Raw genomic sequence first — 12632 nt, 5'->3', positions numbered from 1 at the left:
CAGAGTAAACAAAGCCAGTCCTAGTGTCCCATTGTTTTAAATTGAACATTGTACATAAAAGAAGTACAGCCAATGGGGGTTAGTACAGTTATTTTCAAGCTTTAGTTCCCTCCAGTTTCTGCTGCAATCTGAAAATGTACTTATTCATTTTCCATTTTCTATTGTTTGTTTGACAAATACAGTGAGCTGTAAGGCGCAATGAGGAATGGCTGCAATAATTCACCAATATGTTTGCAGGGTTAACAGAAAGTAAATCTTTGTCATTTATAAACCTCAGATGAAAAGGAGTGCCAAGCGAGAGTGTCGGTTTGGTGTGCAGTGAAACAATGTAACAAATTAAATCTAGAGCTCCAGCTAATTCACCCCAGCAGGTACCCTAGATACCTAACGTTTAGGGGAGACCAGTATATTATTTTGTGATTACTGAAGAGTGTTTCCTCATCACTATAAATCAGATTATTTTAACACAACCAGTGTTGATTGATTGACTCTATTTCAGCAGGTTTGGCTCTTTTTTCCCCCCTCTTTCTTCCCCGCATACAATCGAGCTGTGGTTTACTCAAGATGCAACACGAGAAGTGTCACTGCAGTGTTCTAAAATAAATGTTCCCTGCATTACAAATCTCCAGTTATTTTACTCCAACAATCAAGCCGGCATTCCCCGGTGCTTTGGATCAATATGGCTGCAAATGATAATATGAAATTCTATCCCGACTATGAAGTCCGTCTCCTGCAGGTATAAAAGTCGACACATGCAGCAGCTCTCCGCGTGTTGTAAATGGTGGAGCTTGCTGCTGCTTGATGACATGAGAAATGAAATACTTGGCTCTCTGGGTTTCAGCTTCGACCGTGAGTCAGCCCTGTTTAGAAATATTGACTTAACTGTCTGAGATCATAGGAATACAGGAAAAATGCTGATTTATGGCAGATTTCCACCTGTGAGATGTTAGAACACAGGTGCCTCTTCAGGTGCCAGAGCTTTATGTGAGGACTGCTTTAACCACTTTTCAGCATGACCAATTGTGGCATTAAACTTATCATGAGGATCTTGACACAGGTTTCTTGGCAAGGAGAAAAATCTCTTAACGCATTTCAATCAAATACGGGTCAAAATAATCTTTAATGGTGTAATTTCCCTTACAGTCCATCAGCTTCATTGCTAAGCTTATACCCACTCGGAGAGGGCATAGCGCGTACAAGGGCCATGACAAAGAGCATGGCGAAGGGAGACTGACAGCACGCGGCGTGGTTGGGGCAGCAAGCAGCTAATCTTTAAGCCCGTTCCCCCACTTGTCTGAGCACATTTGCTTCTGGCTTGAGGCTTATCCCTACAGATGTATATCTGTCAACAAAAAGCAAGCGGGGCACCAATGGCTCTTTTGGAGCACATTTGTCCCCTTTACTGGATTATTCATTTGCAGTAGTGTACAGCACTGCTCCGGAGCCAGCACTTGGCAGCTGGGAGACGTTCTGCAGGGATAAGCTAACCCTCAGCAGTGGGGAATGGGTATCCTTGAATGTAAACCACCTTCCTCTGCCATAGCTCGCCTTCAGCTCAGCCAGCTTATTCCTCATGCATGATTATTCCAACCCACAGGAGATGTGCCCGTGCACACATCTCACAGGCTCCTCGTGTCTCAAAATATGTGACATTTTGGGGTTCACTTTCGCTCGGGTCCGATGTGTATTATCATTTCAGGAGGTTTTTCAACACACCCAGATCCGAGCTGAAACAGAAGTCCATTTTCACATAAGAGAACTGAGAAGTGGTGTACCAACTGCCATCCTATAGTACACTCAAAATGACAAATCGACTCTGCAGGCATATTCACATCTATGTCCACTCTCTGAGTCTATAAGCTTCTGCTGGAATCTGATGGAATTTAATGGTAGATATAGTGACTCCTCTGTGAATTCCCTAATAGGCCACTTGGATTCTGCCCTTGATACTTGATTACTTTAATCCTGATCCACTGAAATTCTGCGGCGTTTAATTTTGTCGTCGGGTACAAGCTGATTGAATTTTGTGACAGAATACACAGAGTCATAACCAAATTCATACAGACCAGAAATCAAATTCAAATTCCATTTGCTTATTTGATGAAATTTCCAGCCTAATTAATGCAAATGAAAAAAAAAAAATTCTAAGCACTAAGTGTGTTAATATGTATACATGTATTGTGTATAACATGATTTTTTTTATTCTGAAAGAGTTTTGGATTGTAATTTAGGCACGTCCATGTTTAAAATAGTTCCTTACTGCAAATGGATGCAAATGAATACACTGCAGTATTGACACAGAAATGTCATTACCGATTTATAAACAATTGTTAATCGACAAAATGTTGTTGCAGACATTAAATTACTTTGGGAATATAAATAAGGCCCAAAGGATCAACAGTTTATACACTGGTCTTTCAAATGTAGAGTAACAGTGACACATTTTGTCATCTGAATGATTGTTGTACTTTTCAATAACGACTCTATAATGTTCGGATGAGCATTTATCTCATGCATTTTCATAGGCTGGGCATTCTGTCCTACTATTCACAATAGGTTCACAATTTCCAGTTCAGCACTCACAGTGGGGGTATTTTCCTATTGGCTTAGGCCAATATTTAAAAGAAATATCAAACATTGTGCAAGACATGTTTGCATTTTTAATGACTAGCCTCATTTCCCTCCGCAATAAAAGGAGAAACTTTTCATTTACATTATGAAGGAATTATTCATCCACAACCTTGTCTCATTTTGTCTTCTATAGTTTTGATGTCTTTGGTTTGGATAGCAGATTAAATACTGGAGAGAAAAAAAGAGCCACTTTCATTTATTCTCTGCTTTGCCCTCATTACTGCCCCCACACGTTATGGTCAAACACACACCAATACTCAAATGTCACCTGCAGGTTGTTCTTGCCAAAATGTCTGACGAGATAAGAAAATGATGAAAGGCTCCATGCTCAAACAAAAGAAAAAGTTCCCCTGGCGGTATGGGAGCTTTTTGGGCTCGGTAAGAAGGAAAGTGATGAAACATTTTAGCAGAAGGAATGTCAGCCCAAACTGGAGAAGCTGTGGCCCACAAAGAAACACACGGATCACAAAACTCACATCAGTGACATTACCAGCCCACAGGTCTGCAAAGGAACTAAGTATAGCCGTGCCACATGGCTAATTAGCATTGCTAGCCAGCCTGAACACCTTACCTGTTAACTGGTTCTGACAAGTCTGTAAGGTGTCTGCATTGGCTCTGTTTGGTGGAATATATTGTGACACACTAACACCTCACAGAGTGACGTACCTTCCCACTGATGCATATATGGGACATAAAGACCTCATACTCAGACTACAAGCACAAGCCGGGGCACACAGTCGGAAAGAGACAATAGATGTACAGTAACTCTCCATAAGAATTCATCTACTCTGTCACTACAGCATATTAAACATTTAGGCAGTGTAGCACTCCATAGCTGCGACTATAGATAAGAGTCCAGCAATGCATTTAAGCAAAATACTATAATGTAGTTGTGCTAAGAAGGATGAGTCTGCATGAAATGACTCTCAGCATTATGGAGCATGAACAAAGCTGCTGAGGCTGGAGTCTTGTCTACAATATCACTGCAGTGTGTGATGTGGCACGCTGCAATTTAACTGTTGATTAGGCTGTGATCACACTGAAGATGTATATGCACCTTATTACCTACTGAGGTTTATATTTTCAGTCTCATTTGTTGGTTGGTTTGTTTGTCTGTTAGGTAACATGATATTAACCATTGACAAATTTTCTCGTCATTGCATGGACAAACGTTGCCAACCATTGACGAGAAAACTCGTCACAATCGGGTTTTTCTATACAGATTATGATATAGACACTCTCAAGTGCTTTATGTGTGAATATGGTAGTCCGCTGATATGTAAAACTGATTTAAACTACAATCAAAACATGATGGTTTTTATAAAATGTGTGATCTTGGTTTTGTCTGAGTAAGGATAGTTTGGTTGACTTAAATGACGACCATGGCTGCTAGGAGGACAGATATGACCAGTGTAGCGTGCCGTACACGTGCAGCTTCGCCACAAAGCCCATCAATTTCAGAATTCCAGATTCACATGGAGTCCGGCAGACGTCAAATGGCAAATGCCACTGGACGGAACAGCAAAAACAAACAAATGGTCCGAGTCGGACAAGACGGCAAGACAACAAAACGCGTCACAATGTTGGTATGGTGATGTCCACATACTCATACGTCACATCTGGTTGAGGACACATGATGGCAGATGGCAAAAGTTAAAATATTTTAATTCTGGATGGCATTGCCGTTGCTGTCGACAGTATTTTTTTGCCAGCCTCCCCCAAGTTTTACCATCATTCTCTCCTCCACTAACATGACATCCAGTTTGCCGTCTGCCGGACTTCATGTGAATGCAACATAAATCTTATCTCTGATCTGAGGTCTGAAATTGATGCAGATACAGCCTATATGTAGAATAGGGAAGCCCACAATATCAGATCTCAGATCAGAGATGAGATTGAGATACAACAACAGCACCCCCCCACCCTGCAACCGGTGGGCAACGCCACTCGTGATGGTACGAGATTTAGGGCTGTCCCGATCCGATATCCGATCGGATATCGGTCCGATATCAGCCAAAAAACGAATATCGGATTATATCAGGCTGTATCTAAAATCTCCAACATAAACGCTCTGATAAAAGCAGTCCATTATTCCACTCCAGCACTTCTGTCCCATATGAATAGGTGACTCTGGTTCACACTCCAACACAGTAGGTGGCGGTAATGCACCTTAATGTTGGTGCGCCAGCCGCCAGAGAGGAAGAGCGCCCGGCTCCAGCATGCATAACAACTACAGCGTGTGAGTGTCTGTAGGCCTGCCCGCGATCAAAGACCCCCGTCGGTCCCCCGTCGGCCGTCGGACACGTTCCGCCATAGTAACTCACACACACAGCTTATGAACTTGATTAACAATTAATTGTCTCAAAACCAGTGTTGCGCTGGCTTTCTTTCTTTCTTTTTTGCCCGCGGTCGGGTTGAGAATTATTGATGGTGAGTCCGGCCGTGTTGGGTCCGAGATTCAACAAGCATGTCCGGTTTTACTATTATTACAGGCAGTACGCCCGTTTATCACCAATAAACACAGTCGATGAGGAGGGTAGTGACCGAGCTGAGGCTGTGTAAGACCGGTGGGGTGTGGTGTGTCCGCGGCATGGATCGGTGCTTCGTGACACTATGAGACTGACGGTGAGCGCTTTGGGACGGAGCCGGGCTCACGGCAGCTCCCACTGATCGTTGAAAACAGCAGTGATACGTGCTTTCACGTCAGAGTCTCCAAACCAGAAACATACAGTATGGAACAACATTGGGGAAAAAAAGAGAGAGAGAGAGATCTGCCAGAAGACTGACAGCGAGTGAGTGTCACGACTTCCTGTATCTGGCCCTTCAAATTAAAAGCCCTATAGCCTTGACTTAATTTTGACAAGACACAGCTCCAAATGTTTGTTTGTTTTCCCCCCTACGACCAATGGACGGCCGGCTAATGATTTTTTGGTCAACTATTTGGGGGCAGCGCTAAATAAATGGGTCAGTTTTTCTCATACTGTTGCTGACTATTGTTCTCTGACTAATCACTTGACAAAGCTTTTTCTTACATTCCACACTACAAAATAAATAATTAAAGTATGTATGATTCGTGCTGATATAATATCAGATCGATAACGGTATCGGCCGATATCGGCTGCAATATCGGTATCGTATTGGCAGTGAAAAAGTGGTATCAGGACAGCCCTAATGAGATTGAATGAAAGGGTCAGGTTATATCTGACCCATTTGTATAATGTTAGCTCCCTCAGTGGACTAAGATACGTATATCTATGCAAATACTTGTTTACCTGTATAAATCATTTAGGGGACATGTCACACTGCAGAGTACGAGTAAAATGTGTGGATTGCCACCTAACACAAAAGTGCGTTTTTTTCTCTGAAACTAGAGCCAGAGCTCTATTTTTGGAGAAACTGGGCTTTCTTCTCTTTCGTGCTAACTACCGAAACGTTGAAGAAACTTGCAGTTTTTTCGAGAAGCACGTTGAAAATTCACTCACATCGTGAAAACCATTTGTTTCTAGGCCTTGTACAGAGTTCGCTTCAACGTTGAAAAAAAAGTTTAAAAAAATAGCTAAAAACATGCGGTCGAGACGTGATGAGCAATTAATTGAGGTCGCAAAAGTGTTAAGAAGACTTGTTAGCACAGCAGACTTTGAATTTTTGCCACAAAACACTGATCTTACTTGAATGAAAAAAGTCTGGCACACGCATCTAATAGTTGCCCACGTCCATGTGTTTAGGAAGAACAGCGAGTTTAAAAAATTCTGACCATTGGAGCACTGGGCAAACTTGGCACTTGTTGGTGTTTGTGCTCTCTGAGGGCTTTCTAGTTTTATTTGTTTCATTTGTTGTTTGACTGTTTGCTCCTTCTATAAAGTGGTTTCATTTCCTACACACAGACTTTTGGGGCAGTGTCCTGAGTGCCTCTAGTTCATGTATCTAAAGTTCAGCCACATAGCATCAATATTTAAAGTGGCCCTTGAAGTAGGCACTAACTTAGCACAGCTCTTGCCCACAATGACAAAAAAAAAAAAATCTCTGGGCCCGGTTCTCTCTGGTAGGATGTCATGGATCCAAACTTTGTAGCAAAATGGAGCAGCTATCTGCTGTCCATTTTTATTCCAAACACAATTACCATTAGCTACTGATGCCAATAGTCTTAAAGCGATAAAACCATACGCTAGTCCTTGCTGGCCATGTTACAGTATTTAGAGATGGACTCTGGGGCAGAAAAAAAAAATCATTTTTAATCACTGCCATTTGGTATGGTCAATTATTGAAAAAGTAATACAGTATAATGCAAAAATGTAGAAATGCCCTCTAAAAGACATAAAGAGAGTGGTTGTTGTGGTCCATTGTGAACATAAGCCATGCTAGACTTGTAGAAAGTGAGACTCCAAATTAACTTTTTGCATATATCAGATTTGCATCTTGTATTTCTAATACATGATCAATTCCTCTGAATAGTTCACTCCGGACAGACCTGAGATGGGTTATCCAGGCAGACCTACATGAGCAGTAGCAATGAGCAAGAAATGACTGTTTGGAAAACCACCAAACAACTGATTTGCAATGAATGCAAGATGCTGAAATTCGTATTCATATCAACTTACTTCAACTTTACTTCCTACTGTGTATTGCTTTACATACAACACAATTCCTTATCCCTGAATGCACCAGCAAAAATATTTTCACAGTGGCCCCTGCAACACCAGGTGAGGTCAAAATTTCAGCAATGTATCTGAAAGCTCATTCCTATTCAATACCGAAACGGCCTGACACTAATGGCTGTCTGGGCGGTGGGAAATAATAATAATAACAAAAAGATATGACAGTCTTTCCAAAGAACAGCAATAGATTAAAAGTTATGTAACACAATGTTTAGCTAATGGGCCCTAAAAACTGCACCATCATGCGTGGATATTTAACTGTCTCCACAGGGGCCATATCTTGAGGCGGCTGATGTGAGCTGGATGTGGCTGGATGTGCCGTCAAGTCACAGCTGGATTTACACCACCCGATGGCATCTCAAGTTATAGGCAGGACAATGAGATGAAAATATGCAGGTGGGAAACTGGCCATCAAACGCAACTGTCACCGGTACGACAGAATATATGATGTTGTTTTTTGAGTTCCAGAGAAGTCAGGCTGATGGTGTACGGTGCTTAACATTTGAGGTACACTGAAACCTTTTTTCTTGAGTCTGATACTTGGACTGAAAATCTTTGAAATGTGGTAACTGCTGGTGATGTTCCTGACAAAAATCTGAGACTAAAATAGAAGTCAGCTGATGTCCAATGTGATTTTGCAATGTGAAAACCAAACAAAGCTTATAGAGCCTCCGACTTTATGCATGGTGCCCCTGTGTGGATACTAAAACAGAAATAGTTTAGATGAACTCATATAGGAATGATCACTCTGATAGGCCACTGGCACTAAAGTATCTCTTCACTATAGTGCAGTGTTAATTTCGTTGACGAAGACTATGACGAAAAATATTCGTCAACGAACCTTTTTCACGGACGAAAACTAAATAAAAACTAAATAAAAAGTCAGCTGTGATGACGAAGACGATGATGAAATTAATTAACAATTTTGTCAACGAATAAAAACGAGACGAAAATGTTAGGGAGGGACGAATGGAGAAGAGGTCCAATCATGTTGATTTCTCCGGAAGCAGAGCCACAGCCGCGGCACATGAAAAGTTTCAAAATAAAACTGGCCTCGCTTGTTAGCGTCCTGCGGTGCACGCGCTCCGAGCGCGACAGCATGAGTCATGAACACAACACCACGGAAATATCAGCGCTGAGTTTAGGACGGAAACGAAGAAATGACATCTGGTCACACACTTATATGACAACAAGGACAATGCCCAGGACCCCCTGTAAACCGGAGCAGAAATCGCGGGGACCCACATCGATCCACACACCAGCAACGTGAAGCATCATCTACACAGAGCTCATCCAGAACACGCGACGGTAAGCACACACGCTAAAGTTATATTATCAGACAAACCACCGTGTTTATAGGACTAAACATGAAATGCAATAGAAGCTAAGGGAAACCACCTCTGAATTGTATTGATTAGAAGATTGATTCGTTGCGCGTGTGTGTGCGTGTGCAAGCGCGTGCATGTGTGCCTGCGTGTGTGTGTATAGTGTGACAGAGAGATCTGGGAGGACTGAGCGACAAAGATCACAACTTGATTCCCCCCTTATTCACCCTCACAGATACAGAAGACTCTGATGATGACACAGATGACCATGGACCAAGTGGAGATAAAGCTAGTGCTGCTATGCAACCCAGCAGCAGTTCATCTCTACAGCTTCCCTCAGTTCTTCTAGAACAACAGACCAAGGAGCAGGCCAGATGGACTGGACACACACATTTACCACTCACAACTGCAGCTGAGGACTTTGTGCTAGATAGTAGATGGGAGACTGACTAAACTGTTCCAAAGAAAACCAAAGCAATTTGATTGAAACTCAGTATTAACATGAAAGTTAAAAGAACATGAATAAAACAAAATGTACCATATTACAACTGTTTCTGTGCTTGTATTGTAGACTCAAACCTTAATACCATTCCATAACAGATTGATGGATAATTCCAATGACTGGATATTCTGGAGAAACATTTCGTCGACTAAATCCACTGTAATTTTAGCTGACTAAAATTCTAAAGATATTTCGTCGACTAAAACTAGACTAAAACTAAAATATTTCAGATGACTAAAATATGACTACAACTAAATTGTATTTTAGTCAAAAGACTAAGACTAAAACTAAATTAGAATTTGTTGTCAAAATTAACACTGCTATAGTGCACTAAATCAGCAGAGACCAAAACATCTTCCTCCTCATGCCTTGTGGGACAAGGTCTTATTAAGTTTGGGATCGGTGAGGTTTTTTTTTTTTTTAATGTGCGTGTATGTTTGTGCTTTTTACAGCACCCCACCCCACCCCTCCAACCTCCGCCGCTGTAAGCGTTATATATCTGCGCACTGGTCGCCTACAGGGCGGTGGCTGCGCAAGCATGTCCAAGAGCGGGACAGTCAGCGGGGAGTTGGGGGACTTTTTCATGAGGAGACACTGGCGCCTGGCTGCAGAAAGCCATCACACATGCAGGCTCACCTGCGTCTGATCCTGACAGCCTAACTTTCATTGAGCGACTTACATGGCTTTGCACGGTCAGTAATGTATACCGACCCTCCTGGAGAGTGCGTCCTCACACACACACACGCAGCCACACACTGCTCTGCCAGTGCGCTAACTGACAGTGCTGGAGACAAAAGCTCAACTCAAAACGCAGTCACCTCTGCAAATAAAATAAAATAAAATAACATCGATTCAAAGTCATGCGTGAAATTACGTTCAAGGCCCCGCAAAGACAGTGTGACTTAAAAACGATCCGCTCAATGACACCGGTCTCCCACAGAACAGGACGCACGCCTCGCCACCAGCTGCTGTATAACCTTTCGTGCATCCCCGTGTCAGCTTCAGGGGAGGGGGGGACATTAACGGGATGGAGCAGGATCACACGCGGGGAGGCGACTCCAGGCGTCTCATCAGCAGTAGCACCGATGTCTCATCTGTCACTTCACACCAAAGGGAGAGCAACGTCCAAGTTGTCTCCGATACGGAAAAAAAAAAAAAAAAAACTTGTGCAGCCGCATTCTGCTTTTCGTTGCGCCGCACAATTCAACTTCCAGGCATTCCAGCACAGTCGGCTCTGACAAGCAAGAGACAACGGCAGCCGTGCTCCGGCCACACAACTGCTGCGCAAACACACATCATCAGTGAAAGGAAGGGGGGAAAAAAAGAAAGAAAGAAAGAAAGAAAGGAAGAAACACAACTCTCTCTTGCGGTGAACACTTCAACTCACATGTGACATGATCACATTTGATCTTTCCACTTAAACAGTAGCCACCACCTTCCCCGCACACCACGCCCGTCTATACACAGTAGCAACATCCAGCGCTCACCTTTAAAGATGCTTGCACAGAGGCTGTATAGGATGAAGATGAAGTGCTGCTTGACAATCATATTCTTCTCTTTTCCTTCACAATATAGACGTCGACACTCCACTCGGTTAGTCTCAGTCTTTTTCCTCTCTTTCTCTCTCTCTGTCTCTCTCTGTGCCTTTCTCTCTCTCTCTCCTCGTCGGGATGGACTTATCCAGGTAAACGGTGCAGTTTCGGACTGACCGGAGTTACATTGATGAACTCTGCCTTTTTTTTTTTTCCAGAGGAGTCCCTGTGTGTTTTTTTTTCTCGCAGATCCGGAGGCAGTGATTACTGTAGTGAAGCAGGACGGCAGAGATGCTCGTCGGCAAAGTGCAGCTCCTGCCTCCCTTTATTGCCTTTCTCTTTGACTCGCTGCAGAGAGCAAGAGTCCCGCCCACGCTTTTTGACTAATGAAGACGCTTCACCAATGGAGAACACCTAGAAATAGTTCTGATCTCTGGTAAACTGTCAAAACAATTGCACCGTGTGCTTTAAGGGTTACCCGCCTTCACCCATCCGGAGACAATGGGCCACTGCAGGATTGAGGCCCATCATTATAATATCATATGATCTGGAAGGGTCAGAGGGAGCCTGGGCTGGGCAACACATCTTCAGCTCTAAAAAAAAATAATAAGTCAAGATGATGCTCCATGTGCACTGTCAGTGTGAGTCTTGTCAGAGTGTAGAAGTCACTGTGCCAGTGATTCATTGTATTAAAATATGCCCACAGCTAGCAGAGTTAATTTAACACTTTTAGACAGTTTGAACACACCGCCCCTGAGCTACAACAGCTTTATGAGCAGACAAACATGAGCCTGCAGTCTACACTAAACAACTCCAAATAAGTGTCACTGCAAAAAAAAAAATTGACACTTATTATCACTTTGAAAATTTTACAGCACACACTGAGTGTCTGTCTATGACTTGTGGAAAATGGAATAAAAAAAATGGATGGTGGGCAGTAACAAAGAGAAAGACCTAGCCCGTGTTGTGTGAAAAGGCGGTTGCTTTCCCAGAGGTTATGACCTGGTGTCTGGGTGTGTGTCAGGAATCAGTGCTGAAGCGCAGGGGAGGTTAATGGGCTCCTAGACATCCCTCTTCCTTCAAAGGTTCCTGTGAGTGGTGCACAGAAATGAGTGTGACCATCCCTAAAGACAGAGGTGGGGGGGAGGGGGGAGGGAGGCAGCGGCTCCAGCCAGGGATCGTTTTCTAAGCCCATCGTGAGGATTTTACACATGGTTTAACATGCTGCCGGGTAAATTTGGTTCAGTTTTGCACACTCCCACTTCAAATCAAAACGCTGACCTGGCCATACCACCTGAGAAAAAGGCAGCTGGTGCTAAAAATATTTCCCAGCCTTTCAAACCATTGGCTTTTCTCTCAGTAGGAATAAATGTAAATGACATGTGAAGCTCCGCCATTCATTATCTAAACAAGCAATCAGTCGGACCACAAATTTTCATTGCCAAACAAGAAATTAATGCTCCGTTTTTCTGCGTGTTTTAAACCATTATAGCTCTAATCGAAATGGTTCAAATGGGGACCTCTTACTCATTCACTCCTGTATGCTGATGCTGCATTTTAGCCTTTCAACTTGGAACCATGCACATCTCTAATCCCTGTGGAGCCACTGTTGCCTTTCTGAACCGTAAACCTTGAAGGTCTGAGCGTTCTTGTGTGACTACAGTCTCTATACGACTCACTTATAATTCAGAGCAGAGCCATACAAAGCTAATTACCATGAGGATGGTGGTAAAGAATCAATCCCATGTATCCTGAAGGTCAATTCTTCGTCGTTTCATTATATCTTTGAGCGTAGAATTCAACTCATGTGCTTTTTAAACTGAGAGAATTTATTGACCATGTGGGTTCAGCGGAAAGGTTGCCAACATAGATCTGTAATCCAGAGGAGCATGATCCCCTTTTCCGTTACCTCTGGGACTCAGCATGCTGCCTCTGTGCTTTGTATCATTTAAAACACCCAACTGTGTGCATTTGCCAGATTTAACAA

The 12632-nt window shown here is 42.9% G+C and overlaps 1 protein-coding gene across 5 annotated transcripts in view; it reads right to left on the bottom strand.

Annotated features, from left to right (window-relative positions):
• Positions 1-10981, bottom strand: part of cadm2b (cell adhesion molecule 2b) — a 154297-nt gene extending 143316 nt beyond the window's left edge. The window contains exon 1 of one of the 5 annotated variants that reach the window (XM_085795950.1): positions 10601-10981. In XM_085795950.1, the coding sequence (XP_085652076.1) occupies positions 10601-10661 (61 nt within the window). In that variant the 5' untranslated portion in view covers positions 10662-10981. The remainder of the gene's footprint in view (positions 1-10600) is intronic. The other 4 variants (XM_085795951.1, XM_085795955.1, XM_085795954.1 and 1 more) reach the window with 4 other exon arrangements.
• Positions 10982-12632: the final 1651 nt, after the last annotated feature.

The sequence above is a fragment of the Trachurus japonicus genome, chromosome 13, assembly GCF_045865225.1.
Source record: "Trachurus japonicus isolate A0001 chromosome 13, Traja_1.0".
Taxonomy (NCBI): Eukaryota; Metazoa; Chordata; class Actinopteri; order Carangiformes; family Carangidae; genus Trachurus; species Trachurus japonicus.
The sequence above is the reverse complement of the archived record's forward strand: the minus strand, read 5'-3'. Positions and strand labels throughout refer to the sequence as shown.